The sequence below is a fragment of the Thermobia domestica genome, chromosome 9, assembly GCF_964235325.1.
Source record: "Thermobia domestica chromosome 9, izTheDome1.hap1.1, whole genome shotgun sequence".
In the NCBI taxonomy this organism is placed as follows: Eukaryota; Metazoa; Arthropoda; class Insecta; order Zygentoma; family Lepismatidae; genus Thermobia; species Thermobia domestica.
Window position 1 is genome coordinate 53,096,521 of NC_137462.1, and position 18,639 is coordinate 53,115,159.

The window sequence follows — 18,639 nt, forward strand, 5'->3', positions numbered from 1 at the left end:
ACCATCTCTTGTTGGCCGTGCTATAGGTCAGGTTATTACCTGCTTCAAATCTAAATGCAAAACAAAACATGCAATGCCACACTTGTCATGGAGTGTTGCAAACCAGGGACGCTACAGTATCACAAATATCGAAAAATTTTTTTTGAGGGTTCTATAATAGTAATAACGCAAGTCAGATGGACGGGGTAATGCACACCCAAAGTACCTTAATGTCAAATATTACGGTTACCATATGACATACTTCGAACAAGTAGATACAAGGTTACAAGGATTTAAAATTGACTTTCTTTGAAAGGAATTTATTTCGAAAAAGTGTTTAGAAAAATACCACATTCAATTACGTACAGTTTCTAATAGACAAAGATTATAATGCCGTGTGCGGTAATTTGATATATCAATTCATTCCGGAGATATGAAATAAATGGTCACATATGATAAATTATATTGCCCAAAATGGCGTATTTGTCGGAACTTTTTTTTAAAACAAACAATGTTTGATTTACTTTGTTTCTGTAACATTACAACAATACTTTTTGGTAAGTGCTGTTACAATACGTTTTCGGAATAATGTGATTTTAAGCAGTATTGCAAGCTAATAATAGTTTTTTAAACAATACATTCAGAATAGTTTGCGATACAAAATTGATGTAAACGGTGTTGTTATCTTCACATTTATTGAGAATCATCTATGCAATTGCATGAGGCACTTATCTAAGCAGTTTTTCGAAATAAAGGGTTTTGAAAAAAGTCAAATTTTCAACCCCTTGTTCAGTTTGATCGTATTCATTTGAAGTCAGTTATTTATGATAATAGTATTAGACACTAGAGCACTTTGAATGTGCACTGTCTCGTCTTTCTCATTTGTGTTATTATTGCTGTAGAAGTCACCAAAATTTGAATGTTTGTGGTGTCGCAATGTTCTCAGTTTGCAACATTGCATGATAAGTATGATATTACATGTTTTAGTTTTACATGTAGATTTGAAATATATAATAACGTCATTTAGTATCATTTCAAAAAAAAAAAAAAAAAACTTTTTGTTGAGTTGGTAACACTTAATCCTGTGGTATCACAGAGTATGTTAAACAATGTCCCCCAGCCGATACTTGCATGGTACAAAATTTCAGTTTTTCTCAATTATTTTTAAACTTACAAGGGCGTATCAAGATAAATAGCCCACCCAATATATACCGGCTTAAACACGCCATTTCAAACAGAAGTAATGCACCGGAAAACAAAGAAAGCAAATGGTTTCATATGCTTTTTTTTTTTTTTTTTTTTTTTTAATAATAATAAAGCTGATCAGGAGTGAAGATTTATCTGCCTTGGTTAGTATTAAAACAGAGCACATAAACGAAAAACAACGAAGTTCCCCTGCTCAGCAGAGTTAAAGTGTACTTGTACAGTGTGTTCTGGCCCCGACACATGTGGTGTTACGAATGTAGTGATACAGGTATTAAATATTGTGTGTTCAATGCAGCAATTTATAAATTCTCACCCTAACATTTGTCCAGAATATTCCACTGCCCACATCACTTAGTCATGAGTTGGTACTATGTGTAGTATCTCTGGAATTACACACGAAACTACAACACCATTAAATAGAATTGCTATTAATGGCACTGAGTACAATTAACTTTTTTTGAATATCGTGTTCCAGTGTAAAAATGAACTTCATGTAAAGGAAATATACTATAGATTTAGATTAGTGTAAAATTATTTGCTAAAACTGAGGAATGTGGAAGACTTCAAATTATTCTTGTTATGTCTTTCAGCATGAACAAATTGTACTTTTTAATTCAGTCATGTTCTATACAAAATATTTTTAAAACAAAAGATCTGAAAAACCAAATACTTTGTTAAAATATATATATGTATGTATGGGACAATGAGTTATAAGATATAGTCTTTGATTTAAGAGTACAAACAAATTTAGAAAAAAAAAAGCGCAAAGTACAAAAACCTTTAATTACAAAACCTACATAAGAACCATTAACTTAACTAGCTTTTGTGCTGACAAGTTAAATCTACCGATAACTAGATTGCTTAAGGCTTAAAGCACTGCATTTTTGCAATCACATTTCTTTAAAATATACAAGTTTTCCAGCATATTTTAGTTCAACTTGAGGATAATCCGAAAGACTTTCAAGCAGGTTTTCAGTCAGGAGTACGGTTTCCTTCATTTCTTACATGAACAGAAGAGTGAGGAGATTTTCTTGTCAAAGTTTATATTTTTGATGGAGTAATTATAACAGAAGTTAATCTGCACTTTTAAAAAAAGATGTTGAAGAAAGAAAAAAAAAAAAACTGGAAAAAGAGGGAAGGACAGGCTCAGTTTTCAACTTATCAGAAAAAAACTTCCTTAAATTCTTTCCGACACTGCAAGAAAATTTACCTATTTTGGGAAAAAGAAAAATCGGATTCCTATTTAGGAAAACAGATTAGAAGATGAACATATATTAAACTCTTGAAATCCGATGACAATGATTATGAACTTTCTTGATTTTGACAGATAAAACAAATATCAAGAAGTCACTACGGAAATGCGGAAGTAGTTTACAATTTATTATTATACTGCTTGGTATTTTGGTTCTATAAATGAACATTTGTAGGTAATGTTCTTGAAGCAAAGCTTTTAAATATTCAACGGGCTGCTGTTCTGGCCAGAACTTGCATATGTGCCAAAAGTGTAGAGCTAAATCAGTATCTACCTAAAAAATTAATCCACCGAGAATAAAAGATATCCAGCCAAATTCACACAAGTAAGGAATGACGACGTTCGACATTGACAACTATATGTAATATAGTTCGTGTGTTATTTCATTTAGTATGTACCAGAACATCTATAAACATTTTCAAGGCTATAAATCATGAACTGCTGATTACTTCATTTTGCTCGGTTCCAATATTAAATTTGGAAACCATACTTTATTTATTCTAAATAGTACTACAGTTACTGCTTCCGTATCAATTCAAACTTGTTCTGCTACCTATTAATTAATTATCACCCAATACACCAGGTTCTTAAAACTCCCGTAATCTGACTTATCCATGGGAATAATGACTGTACTTGCTTCTTACACGAACATTTTTTTTTCTTTCTTTCTTGGAACAACTCCTCTTCGCCGTCACTTGAAGGCGGAAGGATAAAAAACGTAGCGGAAATAAGCAAACTTAGCACTTTCAAAAATTTATTTATATGGGAAATCTGAACAACATGACATAAAATATCAGATTAGATATTTACGTTCCATGATTTACCACAGATGCTTATAGTTTCCAATTATGCCAAACCTATATATCGTACGATTCAGAACTATAAGGCTACACACTATATTTTCTTTATCGTACAACCTTTGACACTAAACATTGCCATCATCCCACTAGTTATTAAGTTTCTTGGCATGTTATTTTTTTAATATTTTATTTACTTTTGCAAAGGTACACAATCATGTCCCACAACAGCAACTTCAAATTTAAACGATCGGATTTTGTGAAATTAACAATTTATTGGGCAAAGAAATGGAAGCTCTTTTACGTGTTGCAGGTAGGCTGATTTATTTTTCTTTCTTCCCAGACGGGTATGTTTTAAACATAGTCATAAAGTGCCCTCGCCTACATCCCAATGACAATATACGGTAATGATGTATCTTATTATTATTGATTTTATGAAAATCAGAATAATAATAAATAGATACTAAATGATCAAGACTGTTGTATGTATTTTGTTATGAATTTTATTACTATTACAAACTTCTGCTAATGTATATTTTTCTATTAATGTTTAATGCGAGAGAACATCTAATATAATGTTATTTATCAGTTTTCTACAATAAATATCAGAAGTTGTGGTAAGTTCGTGAAAATTTATTTTTGAATTAGTTTAGACAACTTATTATACTGTATAGCACTAAAAAAATAAATTACAATAGCTGAAATTGTGAGAATTAATGATACTAAATCTCTGTTTTCGAATGAAGATACTGAAATGGATATTTTGAATCCCCTTTATATGGAACTATATCTTTTACAGTGAAATCTATGTTAGAATAATAATAATAATAATAATAATAATAATAATAATAATAATAATAATAATAATAATAATAAAAAGACAGTTTTAACATTTTATGAAATTAATACCATTAGAGAAGTTTTTGTGCACGGCTCGAATTTTAAAATTATCTTAAATATTTTACAAAAAACACTAAGGAACCAAGAAGACACTGAATATACACTGATGATTCTATAACCAACCTGTGTAATTAACACATTCTGTCTGCAACGTATGTGAAAACGCGACAACCTAAATTGTCAGGCATTTCATGTCCACCTAACGTAATTTATTCCTTTTTGAACTCAACATATTGATATACGTACCTTCAAGTAAATAAAGTAAAAGTAACATGACAAATTTTTAACTTCCTTTTTTTAAAGCATATAGCGTTCAGCATCCGACATCTCAATGTTAAAACAACTATAATAGTTATCAAGCAAATTAATATCACCGATATAGTAGCAAATGATTTCTGAAACTTAACACAACGGAGGCTGTGGTACGATCACACTTAAAACCGATTTCTTCTGATAAAATTTTATTTTCCTAATAATCTGACAGAAAACTGCTGAAATCAGGACTCTGAAAGAGTCGTTAATATTTTATTGTATTTGGCCAATTCATTTAGAAATTTTATCAGGAGGTATCTATTTACAAACTGACTACGCAGCATGAAGACCTATACAAATAGACGAAGCCAATTATTGTAACATTCCATTTTCTTCATAAAGCACATCCACCAAATCAATCTTTAAAATTTGTACTACAACAGTATTTTATCCACTACTTCAAGCACTTGGCATGCATTATTAATTTTAAGGAAAATCAATTTTAATTCACTGTAGGGAAAGTTTTTGCTAGCAAATTCAAAGCCAACACACACTTCTCTGATTATAAGGCAGATATTTCACGATTTACCTTTATTTTACAAGTAAAATAAAATAATGGCAGCTGTAAACATTTTACGAAATGCAGCTTATTTACAATTTATGGAAGCACGATAATATGTCATGAAAAGTTGTTTCAGCAATTATGCACTTTAAGTTCTGCAAGTATTTGCCTTGAAAGAAAAGAGAAAGAAAACAATATATCTCAAAAATCAACACTAAAAGGAACAATTTTACGCTCCGAATAAAACGATCATTAAACCTCACAAACAAAAAAAACTAAATCACACTTTATCCATTTCAGCACACGGGAGATGCGAAGATCAATTTTATACATGCCTGTTAACGCCACGTGTAAACGATTACCATCTTCACTAATGTGTTTGGATGTGAAATTAAGCGCATATTGAAAGTAACTTTCTATGCGGACAAAAATATTTTAAGCCAGAAATCGAAACCAATTCTTTGTCGTAATACCTGGCATATTACTCGTAGTAAGATTATATAGTATCTTGAACTTGCACGTAATAACTTCTGAACGATAATCTACAAAAGGGAAAATATTATCTAGTACATAAAGTTATGTTGATACATAGCTGAAGTGATATAAATAGTCTTCAGAATACAAACCTTTGCGCTGGAACTGAGATTATTCTTAAAGGGTTGCACCTTAAACTGTACATCCATCCCTCATGCAGCTCAAACTCAAATAAATCAAAGCTGATGTGTGAATTTAACTCTAAATAATGGTTAGAATGAAACTAGTACTTTAATGGAGATATTACTTAAGTTCGCCTCCTACCGCAGATAAAAACAGACCAACAATAAGAACAAAAGAATCTGGAAGTCCAGGAAAAAAAAAACTTTCTTTTTGGTTTTCTACCACAGTCAGCTTTATATCCAGATGGCTTCAACACATCTACAGTAGAGGTAGATAGGATTGCGATCTATCGGTCCCTTCTTTATGTATGTGTTTATCTTACCATATAAAACAGCTTGTGTGTTATACGATGCATTATAATGTTCGGGCATAAACTCTTGTAACAACTTACTACTTGTCTGACTAGTTTAATTTTGATTCACACACACACACACACACAAACATCTCCCCACTAAATTCCATAATAAAATATAGTATCTAACAGAATACAATAACATATACGCAAAAGTTTAAAAACCTAAGCACTGGTACACAAAGTAATTCTCAATGAATGTGCAATCCTTCAGAGATGGTTAACACCTGGCAATAAACGGAAGGAAAAAGTCCTAATAAATGGACGAAAGATTATTGCTTTAAAAACTGTAATAAAGGAAAATTTATGTCGCTCCCACTTTGAGAAAGTGGTACCTTCAAAATGAATGGATACGCTAATGGAGATTAACCGCCATATATCGTACATATACATCAAATCATGGCGAAGTATTTTAGGAATATGTTTGAACCAGATGCACTAAAGTTTATTAAAGATAGATTATTTCTTCTTTTGTAAAAATAACAATATGCTTTCACAACACACACTTACTCGACACCTTGGTTTGAATTTATTCCACAACACGAGTTTCTCCCACCCTCTTTGCTGACCTAGTGGTTAGCGTGTGCGCTTTTAGTGCGCAAGGCCCCGGGTTCGACTCCCGGGAGAGCATACGGAATACATTATAGTGCTTTGGATTCCACTTTGAACTCAGATCAACTCATTCGGGGTTTAATGTAGCCTCGGTGCTGCGATGAATGCATAACTTCAAGAAACATGATGCAAGCATTTTATCGAAGTTAAAGAAATTACTCATGTTGACAACTCAGTCAGGGGCGTCATTTAGGAGGGGGCAGGAGAGAGCAGTTGCCCCCCTTCCAAGAGTTTGAGGAATACATACACTTTAATCGATTGTCTACTAATATACTAATACAAAACGTGCAAGTCTTTATGTCAGAGGTGCCCCTGACCCCCCTCCCCCCTCAAGCGAAGTTTGAAATGACGACGCTGAACTCAGTGGCGTGATGTCATGTCACTAGCGAATTAGCAATTTAGCCTGTGAATGTATGGGGAAGTGTAGCTGCCGTAATAGTCAAAACATGTTTACATGTATATGCTCTTTATAACTTTGCTTTAAAAATACATTGAGTATTAAATAGTATGTAGGTAGATTGAATCACTCAAAAATACATTTTTAATTACAGAGACGATTTCATGAACAACCAAACGAATTACGCCACTCCTTCAATTAGAAACGCTACAATATATGGAAGGAAAGTTGTCAAAACAAAAGAAAATTCTCCTGTAGACTAGTGCAACCATTCATTTCGAAGTTGTTGGATTTGACATTTTCAATATAATTCTTCCTCCCTACACATACTTTGACGTTCTACCAAAAAGCTTTTATTTGAAATACAGTAATGTATTTATAGTTCACTTTCCATCACGAACCACCTTCCAAAGTTAAGCACCATCATTGAGAATCACTCGGCATACAATTACGTTAACTCTCTTCTTTATCATTAGGTACGAAACAGAACATCCTACAGGACGAAAACAAATGAAACGATTAATAACTCCACAGAAACAACTTATAACCACGGTATCTAAGCCCATTTTAACACACAATACATGTCGACTTCTAAATCGCAACGGGTTCTACTTAAGCACCTCTCTTCCTTCACAATAACACAATCCACAAAATATATAACTGCACATTCTTTAACATGGCTTGCAAGAAAATATATATTTATTCATGAAATTATATAATGATATCACTTTCATTTTATTAAAAAAATCTTCACTCCTATCTTAGCAATTGCTCGGTAACTGTCATTCTTTCTTTCGTAATTTTCCAATTTTCGTCGATTGGCGTGCCAAGATCCCCCGACGCAGCGTGATATGGAAAAATAGATTACCGTCAACTGTGCAAACAATCCGCAAGAGCCTCAGGTTGAAGTATGTTCGGAAGGGTTGTGTACACTACCTGCTACCGCGTCACAATGCCGAACGTAAGACGAATTGCAGTAAACCTGGCGAGTACCAAATATAAGAAAGTTGTCACAATGGATGAATCATATGTCCATCTCGCTGGTGGAGGTCACATTCGGGCAATCACATACCTTGCATTGACGACACGGGGCGCAGTCTGTTTCAGTGTAGGGAAATTTTCTCTCGTGGCTTTAATGGTTGTTACGGGAATAGGATATGAGGGTAAGCTGATGATACGCAAGGTGAACGAAAACGTGAAGGTGAATGGAAGATACTTTCAAGAATCCATTCTGACACCTAATTTATCAGTAAGACATCCTACAATTGTATGGAATAGACGCGAATCAGGTGATGATCCAAATGGACAAGACTTCGAGTCATACCGCCAGAACATAACTACGTTCCTATCAGGAAATAGCAGAGTAATTAGAAATTCGTATCATGCTGTTTGAACACATTCCTGTGGAAGGTCCAGATACCAGTTCAATGGATTTTTGCGCATTTGGACTGTTGGAACGACGTCTTCAACATCGACGCCCGCGCATCCTGGATGGTCTATGAAAAGCTTGCAGGGAGGAACGGAACAGAATTTCCATGCCTGCCCTACACCGCACTTGCTGCAATAGAAACTGCGATGCCGTGTGATAGTTTACAATGCTGGGGGGCCATAAAAAATGGTCGGATATAAAGTGAACAACCTTCTGTACGAATATAATCTCGGCGCTTGAACACCAAATACTCTTGCTTTAAAAATCTACTGAATTAAAGACCTGAGGAACACTTTACTATGCAGATTTTTAAGATCTTGTTTATAAAACAAATATGAGAACACGGTGCTCACTTCTAGTACTAAAGAGGGAGTGTTCAATCCCATACATGGCCTATGAACTTGTGATGGACAACACGTCCATGAGTTTTGTTGGGATTCTCTTCTTCCAAATTTTCATTTCATTGATTCTTACATCATTCAGTTTCATTAATTATACTTCTGTAGATTACGCGGTATAACCGTAGGTCACAAAACTTCAGATTCAAAATTCTTTTTATTACTTTTTCAAATTCAGAAACAGTTAATGTAAAAATTAACCCTATTACATCGCTGAATATTTTGTGGCGTCCTTTCAACGCATAACTTCATGTCGCGCTCCAGAACTACTGTATACAACGAAAATATATACTTTATTTTATTTATTTATTTGTACCCTTTGCAAATAGATAAATTCCCCTCCGAATTATAATCAAATTGAGAATGGGCAGTTTCTTCGGTCAGCATCGATATTCAAGTTTCAGTGTTTATTTCACTGCATTGCATAGTGTAATGCTATGGAAATTAAATCTATAATAATAATAACGTGTCTGTTATAAGCTTTTAGCACAGAAAGGGGTCACCTACAGCTACCAAATGTTGTACAAAGAGCTTTACCATATCTTATCGCGTTGGAAGCAGTTTTTTCGGTTTATGGCTCGCAGGGAATAGGGGGTCAATAGTTACACTTTTTCTTGTGAAATATTTACGGATTTAACATGTCCTGGAACATTCTTTCTCCTCCCCTTTCATCCAGGTTCTGAATGAAGACCCGGAAATGACTGGTACTTACAGCTAGTAAAAGAATAAAAGCAAGCCCTCGCTACAGTCTACTTTTGTACAAAATTGCAGAATATTCTGTACATTATTAGTATTTATATTCAATTAACGTAGAATCTTGATATGTATTTGTCTCGCAACACACACGTACAATAAATGTGCAATTATACATTTTCCTTTATCTCATTATGCCCAACTGCTGACTACAAGATTGCTTTTGTTGTGAACTAACCTATACCGGTGGAGGTTTCTGTTTCTTTAATTCTATCTCCTCAGCTGAAAGGAAATAAATAAGTTTCTTTTTTTTAGGCATGCAATAAAAACATTCTAAATTGACAGCTATTGAAAGAGAAAACTTGTATATATCACATGCTAGTCACGTTTCCAAACTGAAATAAACATAAATAAATTAAATTAAAAAACATGCATCACAGTGCATCTTGGAGCTGTTTATCATAGATGATACATGCTGCTTGAAACGAATACTGAGAATATAGAAATTCCTGTAATTAATCAACAACACACTGTAACTTTTTTCTTAAAATAATTCAGAATAAGTTAAAGTTCTCTTGGTTTTATGTACAGTGTCAATGTGACTTAATTGCTTTCAATCTCTCTACAAAAAAACTTCATCAGCTGACACGATTCCGTACATTAGATCGTGGTTTTGAAAGACTCTCATTCGTCTATAAACGAGCTTGTCTTATACTAGATGTGAACGTAGTTCTATCTAACATCAAACGCCATGTCCACCAAATCTGAATCGTACGCATATAAAGTAATTTTGTACAAATAAGTACTTTGTGCGTGTGTGTGTGTGTGTGGAGGGGGGTATATAAAACAGTACCTGAAGCCTTATGCATCCCAACGATGTTTCTGAGATGTGTAACAGTTCAGATGACGCTGTATAGGACTAGTCCAGTCTCCCAAAACGAACAGCAGCAAACGAAAGCTGTTACATAGGGGTCCTTACTTAGCTGTACATGCTGTTACAATTCTGTTTTTCGAATCTATGGAAAACTGTGTTCTTCCAAATCTATTCGGAACTATCTCAATGTGACTAATGTAAGTTCAAGACGACTATCGTGAATGTTTCAGCTGAATATGTGTTGGCATGGTACGCGGTACAGAAGACGAAAGAACGATGCAGTCTCTAAGGACAAACATAGCCTTGTTTTCTCGGATAACATCTACTTATTTATTGTTGACTAAAAACTCATAAATGTGCTTGTATCTCAGCTATTTATGTTTCCGACGATTCATAACCAGTTCCCACGTGCCTTCGTTTCCTTTCAGGGAATAATAACTGGTGCAAATATTTTTTAAATCTATTGTTGTATCTTGGAATCGAATCTATGGGGTTGTTCTAACAGAATAGAAACGTAAGTTGACAAAATAGCCAAGGACTGCCACCTCGAATCACAAACCTAGTTTGTTTATTTTTAAATGAATTTTACATACACGGAATTTGCAGAAAAAAACAAAGCCGTAGAAAACTTAAGTCTCGATTATTTCCAACGTTCTAGTGGATATTAGGGTTCCATAATGATGTAATACAAAGGATGATGTGAAGCAGTTAATGAGTTACACGGCACAAGCCAAAAACTCGGATGCTCCTCATAATGCAATTTCCTTAACTTATTATTTTTTCCCTTATGTTCCTTTGTTTTCGGATAATCATTCCTCGTATCTTTTAGTTGATCCAGAAGCCTTAACCGATTAGCATGGATCCGTTGAGAGTGAGCGAGTGTTGCAGTATGATGTATATTTACTGCAACAAGATTTTAATTTTACTTTTATACAATTTTGCTCCATTATTTTCTAAATAAAAATCTGTGTACGTTTCTGACATCGAATCTTCAGCTACAGAGGAGAGTTTCCGATAATTATCTACATTAATTCTTCGCACTGTTTCTTTTTGAAAAAAATACAAAACCATTATTGGTAAACTGATTAAACTAGATGGTATACCTTAAAGCAAAGCATTCGTTAGAAAATTTTCATTATGATCAACATTATGATTCCAAGTTGTATTAAATATTGTTCAAAGGTTTGTATTAAATAGCTTTAATGAATATAAGAATAAAACTAATTAATGTTAATTTGCTATTATGCTGCATGCAGTTTCCGAACTTAACATTTCCCGAATTTTTAGAACTTTAGATAAAAGAAAGAATCATGAAGCGTACTTGGTTAATTAGCTTAAGATTGCTACAACATGAAAATTTCTTATGTCTGTACATACCTGAGGCCTCTCTTTCCGCCCTCATTTTATCCCTGATGATATAAATAGCTGTGAATAGGAAGAAGCATCCGCCAAGGATCTCAACGAAATTCGTTGTAAATAAAGCGTATTGCATACTGTGGAACTTCACCTGAGGATCTACCTCCGTAACATTCCGAGCAGTTTGAAGCCATTCTTCAGAAGGTTTTAATACTTTCTTTAGTTCCTCTGAGATCTGTTTCATTTAAAAGAAATATTAATGACATACAACACGTAATTAATATATAAAATTAAATGTTTTATCTGTATTACACACAGACACAAAGCTTTATTTAGTCAATGAAGCTAACAGAACAATATTGTTGTTACATTCAAACTATATAACTTTCAGACGAGGTCTAAGTCGTTTTTTGATAATTTTCGAAATAACGTAAAAGGAAAAAAGTAAATTTAATCATAGCAGTCTAGTATTTAGTAAACGCAACAATGTGGTCACCGCTCAACTTTATAATTGGTGGTCATATTACACAGCAATAACAACGCCTCAAAGAGTGACACTTTCATCATAGTTTCTACCTACTAGATTAGTATGAAGTCCAAATTTGGTTATTTTCAGATTTGTAACTAAAAAATTAATAAAACTCGTGAATCTGAGAATTATAAAAACAAATAAACAAAAAGCTGCGAATTCGGGGAGCCAATCTTGCAAGAAATTGTTACTTTTACGATCTGAAGAACTTACTTTTAAAAAGATGTTTCAAAACAGAATAATACGTGAGAAAAAAAATCTTATTTATTAAAAGTGTACCCAACAACACCCAAAATATAATTCAATTGTGAAAGTTTCGGCGAAACTTGATTGCCATTCTCGGCAGAGTTCCTTTTCGAAAACTAACGTTGCTGGTTTCCACAAAACAATATTAGTTTTCTGAAAGGATCTGTACTGAGAATGGTAATACACTTTTGCTGTAACGTTTCAAGTTGAATTATCATTTGAGTTAGAACATTTTTTTAAAAAAATAAATACTGAATATGCATCCTATTAAAGCAAATACTAACTAAAGTAAACTTTACTAAATTACACACATTTTCAGGATTCTATTTGAGCTGCGTCATAATTCAGATCTCAATAAATCGCACTTTATTCCAAAACATTACAAAATCTTTCTTACTCTGTATGTAGTGATTGTCACAAAATAACGCATATTTTTAACAGAACTTTAATTTTTCTCACTAAATCTTACCTTTCCTATTATATAAGGACTACCACCATCTCCAAAAGCATGGGATACCAAAATCTGAAACGCTTCTGCACTTGCTCGCCTCGTAGGAATCACAACATACTGAAATGACAGCAAGAGCGATATCAGCATTGCCCGATATTGAAAAGACTGCTTCAAAATTTACTTACTATGATTAATTCAAGGTTTTCTCTTAAATGCCCCCACAACTCCATTTGACTAGCACTCAATTCCACATGAGAATTCTACATAATATTGTGAACAAAAATATCTTTAAGCTACAAGCTTATAATAATAAGAGTTTGAATCAGTTTTTCTTGTCTGTCCTGTTACCTTTAAAAAAATTTCGCTCGTTCTATTCGCAAAGAAACGTTAATCTTATAAATTCTAGTCATACAATGCAAGTTAATACAATTCATATTTTTTACTTCGTACACATAATTGGTCAACGGTAAATCTTTGCATACTTTTAAATGTATAATTTTTGGTACATAAATGTAAGGTCCAAATGGGACTTTAAGAGCGCAATAGGACTTGTGCAAACATAATGAATCGTTATGACGTAGTTCATAATTTACAATTTACTAATTATCAACACTAAATTCAGAAATAACTTTTATACAACTTTCAATATTTTATGTAAAATCTTGACATCTCTTCCCAACTATATCAAACTTTTAGCAAGCCACATTTGCAAGTAGTTCTACTGTTTCAATTAATTTCACTTCTTTGAAAACTGTCTTCTAGAGATTGCAAATACTTGAGGAAAAAAAAAAAAACTTATGTAATTTTCGTCTAATCATCATGGGAAAAACTATATCATCCAATTTCTGGAGAGAATTTGTTCTATCAAATAAAGGAAAATGTGGTAAAAAGATAGAAATCTGATCCTTTCATAGTCATAGTCTGCTGAAACCGCGAATAACCTGCTTTTACATTATTGTACAGTGATTAAAAACAAATATTAATCTATTGCTACCGTGTTATAACTTGTAACACCATCGAACTACTTTATTTGAATTTCCCCACAGATAGTTGCAAGTTTTCTTTATTGCTAAAATTATTTTTATTGTGTGAACAATTATATATATATATATATATATATATATATATATATATATATATATATATATATATATATATATATATATATATATATATATATATATATATAATCAAGCTAAATACTAATTAATATTGAAATCGTGTGCAAAGTGTTTACTATAAAACCACAAATAGATACATTTTATTGGTTAAATACCTTTAATTATTAAACACACACACACAAACATTTGTTTCCCTTGATATGTCCACAACAGTGCAAGGTTACATAGAAAAGCTTATATACAAGACGAAAATGAATCTGCTGAAGCTAAATATGCGCAATTTTCAGTTGAAATGCAGCACTAACGTTTTAAGAGTTCGAAATAATGTACGGTATTGTTATTGTTTCTTATTCCTTTTTATCACACAAGAGCTGTCCACGTATTTCTCAAAATGCTATGCTGCAGTAGACGCTTCACACAGGTATAAATACGGGGAAAACACACAGGTTACTTAATAGAAAGCAAAATTACATCTGTCATCATAAAAAGACAGGTTTTATGAGAAAGAAACAACGCAAGGTCAGGAATAACACAGCTTACTGTTTGGCTTTTAAATAATGAGACACCCGCAGTATGGTTTGTTTTGTGGTAATACACAAGATGCGAGGAAAATGTAACAATAAAGAATTATTATTTTCGTCTAAGAGATTCATTCTCTAGGTGCCAAGCTTAACATACGCTGTATTTCGTATGAAAACGTTATTTTGTGAATGAAATAGTCGGCATCTGAAAGCAAGCAATGGAGCTGTGGCATCATTTTAAATGCCAGGTATGAAAAATCCTTATATATAAATCAACGAACTTAAAAATCACGTTATCTATGAGTTTAACACTAAGTCAAACGTTCATAATGAATGGAAAAATTGCCGATTCACATTTATGTCCAATAAATTTACTTTAAAGATTCACTGGCAACTTATACATTAATGTCTCTGAGTGGAATTCACGTATGGTAATGCTTCACTTTTCAATCTTTCTTAGTATCTGACTGTTGAGATTCTCATTTGTAAGGCCATTCTTCACGTTTTGAATTTACAGCATGTGCGTCTGTGTTCATTATTATTTTCATTTTTTTTTAAATAATGTAATTCTACAAAACATGCCTTTTCATTTCATATTACAGAACGTAAGAATATCTATATACTCTGGTAACAGTCTGTAGGAAATTCTATTACTTTGACTCTAAATAAAGATCTTAAATGACAAAAAATTAATTCACTCTGGTTAAGAATGCAGGGCTTTTCAAAGGGAAATTGTGGTGGGCAGGTATTTTGAGCAATACTGTGCATTAGAGTGGAAGAAAAAAATTATTATTATTATTAATATTATTACTATTATTGGTGAGGAAAACTCAACTTTGGATGTGAAAAAGTCAAAAATAACTTTTTAGGGTAATCGGAGCATGCTTCGAGGTACCGCAAGTACGATACAGTTTTATAAATTTGAAATTTCTTGTTCTATTTCATCCTTCTTTTATTTACACGATAAAACTTGGACTGTATTTGTTTTTTTATTGAGGAAACTTTCTTTTTTGGAGGAAGGAATAACGGAGTGATAACTATCTTAGTATACAGTAATTTTTCGTTTTCAAAACTGATTTCTTACACATTTTGGTTCATAATTTATATATTTTTTTAACCTCACAATAAATTGAAACCCCTACTCCCTCCTCCAAAAATAAAATAAAATAAAATAAAAAAAAAAATAAATAAATAAAAATTTTCAGCAATAAAAGACATCCCAAATACAATCAAAATTTTTATTGTGCAAATAAGAATGAAAACGGCCAAAACTCAACAATGGAACTTTATCGTACTTGCACAGCACGTCAAAGAAAACTCCGATTACCCTGAAATTTTATTTTTGTCTTTCTCACATCAAAAAGGTTAGTTAAATTTGAGTTTAGCGTCCTGTTCAGCAACAAGGCTATATGACACATAGACCTACAGCTCCACGCGGAATCCAAACCACATGAGCTTCTACCAAGAAATGAACTCAGGTCTCTACGTCAAAGGCGCGTACACCATTCACACGCCACGAGGGAGTCATTATTAGAAAAAAAAAATCGTTCCACTACTGTACATACAAACATCCAATCAACATCGAATTATAAAAAGAACAAATAATCGAACTTACAATGGATTAATATACTAGATTGAACACACATTGATGTTTAGAAGCAAAGCAAAGATTACTGAGAAATCATGTTCTCGACTTATTTTTAAAGTGTATTGCAGTGAGAGAAAGATAAGAAATATATTGCAAAGGATAATTTTCTAAACCTCATTTCCAATTTACCTAATGAAGTCATTTAGCTTTCTCTCAAATGTTCTAAACTTACTGAAGACAGGATAAATTAATGTGAACGTCTGCAAAAATTTACAGGAACCAAACTGCTCGGAAAGGCACAAATCTTTGTTAGGCGTAAGTTAGTTAGTTAGTTATAAAAGTAACATTAAGGTTGAGCAGGTGTCTTTTGTGATAAACTGCCTCACAACAAGCTGTGCCAAAGGAAAAATGTGCCTAAAAATTAAATTAGTATATAACACTTTGAAGAAGATTTAAGAACACCTTGTACATTGGTTGATTCAAACGAAATTCTTATTACAGCGTGTATAAAAGGACATGCTGATCAGTTTCCAGGTCTCCAAAACGTCGGCCACAGTAGAGGGAATCTTCATCGTAATATCTATAAAGGATACGCTGCTAGTAGTTTAAGATTACGAGCATAGCTCTACGTGGACCACAGCCTTTGTTTCCAATGCCAGGCCGACGTCTACGAACGTCTATTGTGAAATTAAGTGACTCTTCCAGAGAAGCCATATAGTGAAACTGCGAAAGGCCACGTAGTTATGAGAGAATTGTCGCGTGCGTGGGAGGTAACATATCAGTGGTGAGATAAACAGTTTCGCTCAGCCAGTGCAATTAGAACTACGGTGTTTACCGTGTGAGCATACCAAACAATTGATCACTGCAAGCAGCTCAACATTCCCACGTTCCTCACACGATTGATCCTGACACCTACCTGCTCATCGCCGAGAAATCTTTGGTTATTCCGAAAGAGAATACAATGGCAAGCCGAACGAAGGGCAATATTTTGTCTCGGACACTGACACGGTTGTATACATGTCCGTAAACGTGATGGTGGTACGCACTCACTATATTGGATCCAGACCTGCTATTCCGGTACGGGTACAGTAAGTTACACATCCGCTCGACTCTACTCTTCATTCAGGGTGCTAGTGCGTCGAACTTTCGTGATGTCAATCATGTTTCTGATTTTATCTGGATACTCTGAGGGACTGAATCTTCCAACAGGATAACGCACGTTTCTATACCTCAGGGCAATCCATCATGCTCAGTATAAGGCGCCTACCCTGATTTATTAGGTCTCTGGATCCAAGCTCTATTAATCATGTGTACGACATGGGAGATGGCGTCTGACCACTAGCAACCACGGTAAATTTTGCATCTGCACAACTTACCAAAAAGGTGCCCGTGTGGAGGATAGGGGTTATTATATGTGCTATTAAGGTGAGTGTTGTATTCTTTGAACGCCCTACATAACATATTAAAGAGTCTCACGGGAGCCATGTTAAAACTACTATCGCCTTCTTGTGTACCCACTTCGGGTATTTCCAGATCTGTGAATTTAAACTGGATGTTCTTAAATGCGTTTTCACCAATGTACTTATCAAATCTTGTCACCTTGAGTACATTCGTATATAAAGACTTCAGTCTTCTTTGAATAACTATTTTTCGAATCATCATTATGTGGTTCACTATCAGGTTAATATTAGGTATAAAATGGAAAAGGAACAAAGTTAAAAGGAAATCGTGCGTTGGTCCATCAAATGTGTATATAGTTTTAAAAAAGACAAAACCCTACGCAAATAATTTGTCCTCTTTGGTCTTCTGTGATAACAGCGTAAAGGACGAAATTAAAAAAAAATATATATATACTCAGGATCGATCGATGTAGATATTATATTTATTTCCTTTCACCTTTTACTAGTTTAAAAACCTGATAATGAACCACGTTGACGTTCGAAATATGGTTGATTATATCAAGAACACACGAATGGCAAGTACTTAAAATATCTCAATAATCAATACACTGGATAACTATTTTACAAATAACTTTGGCTTTGTTACATTTCCCGTCTCCTTTAGCCTAACCGGCATAAGCGTGGGACGTAAAACTTAAAGATTTCATTTCATTTCATTTTGTTACATTTCGTACATTAATTGTTCATTGAATGCTATACTTTTACCAGGATAAATTCATTTTACATTCCTCTTTTTATTATGCACAGAATGTAGTTCATACCTCTTTCATTGTAGAAATCTTGTTTAATCTATGCTCCCGAAAAAAAGTTATTTTGTCTTCTGAGTATGAGAAGCGGCCAGGTTGATATACATTATGCTAACTTAAAACAAATATTTATAGCGCACACTTTCACACAGAATTGCGTTTTGGTGGAATGAACAATAGGATAGTTGATGAACTTCTATTGAATCAAATGGCACCAGTAATCTCCCGTGACAACTGTATCTTACACATTGTAGTCTTAAA

At 33.4% G+C, this 18,639-nt stretch overlaps 1 protein-coding gene across 4 annotated transcripts in view; it reads right to left on the bottom strand.

The window, feature by feature from the left end:
* Window positions 1-18,639, bottom strand: part of spin (lysolipid transporter protein spinster) — a 147,278-nt gene that overhangs the window by 13,075 nt on the left and 115,564 nt on the right. For 2 of the 4 annotated variants that reach the window (XM_081771064.1, XM_081771063.1), the window contains exons 7-8: window positions 12,961-13,059; window positions 11,738-11,951 (exon numbers count right to left, since the gene is read on the bottom strand). In XM_081771064.1, coding sequence (XP_081627190.1) covers window positions 11,738-11,951; window positions 12,961-13,059 — 313 coding nt within the window. Of the gene's footprint in view, window positions 1-4,975; window positions 5,118-9,724; window positions 9,769-11,737; window positions 11,952-12,960; window positions 13,060-18,639 lie in introns of all 4 variants that reach the window. The other 2 variants (XR_014133032.1, XM_081771065.1) reach the window with 2 other exon arrangements.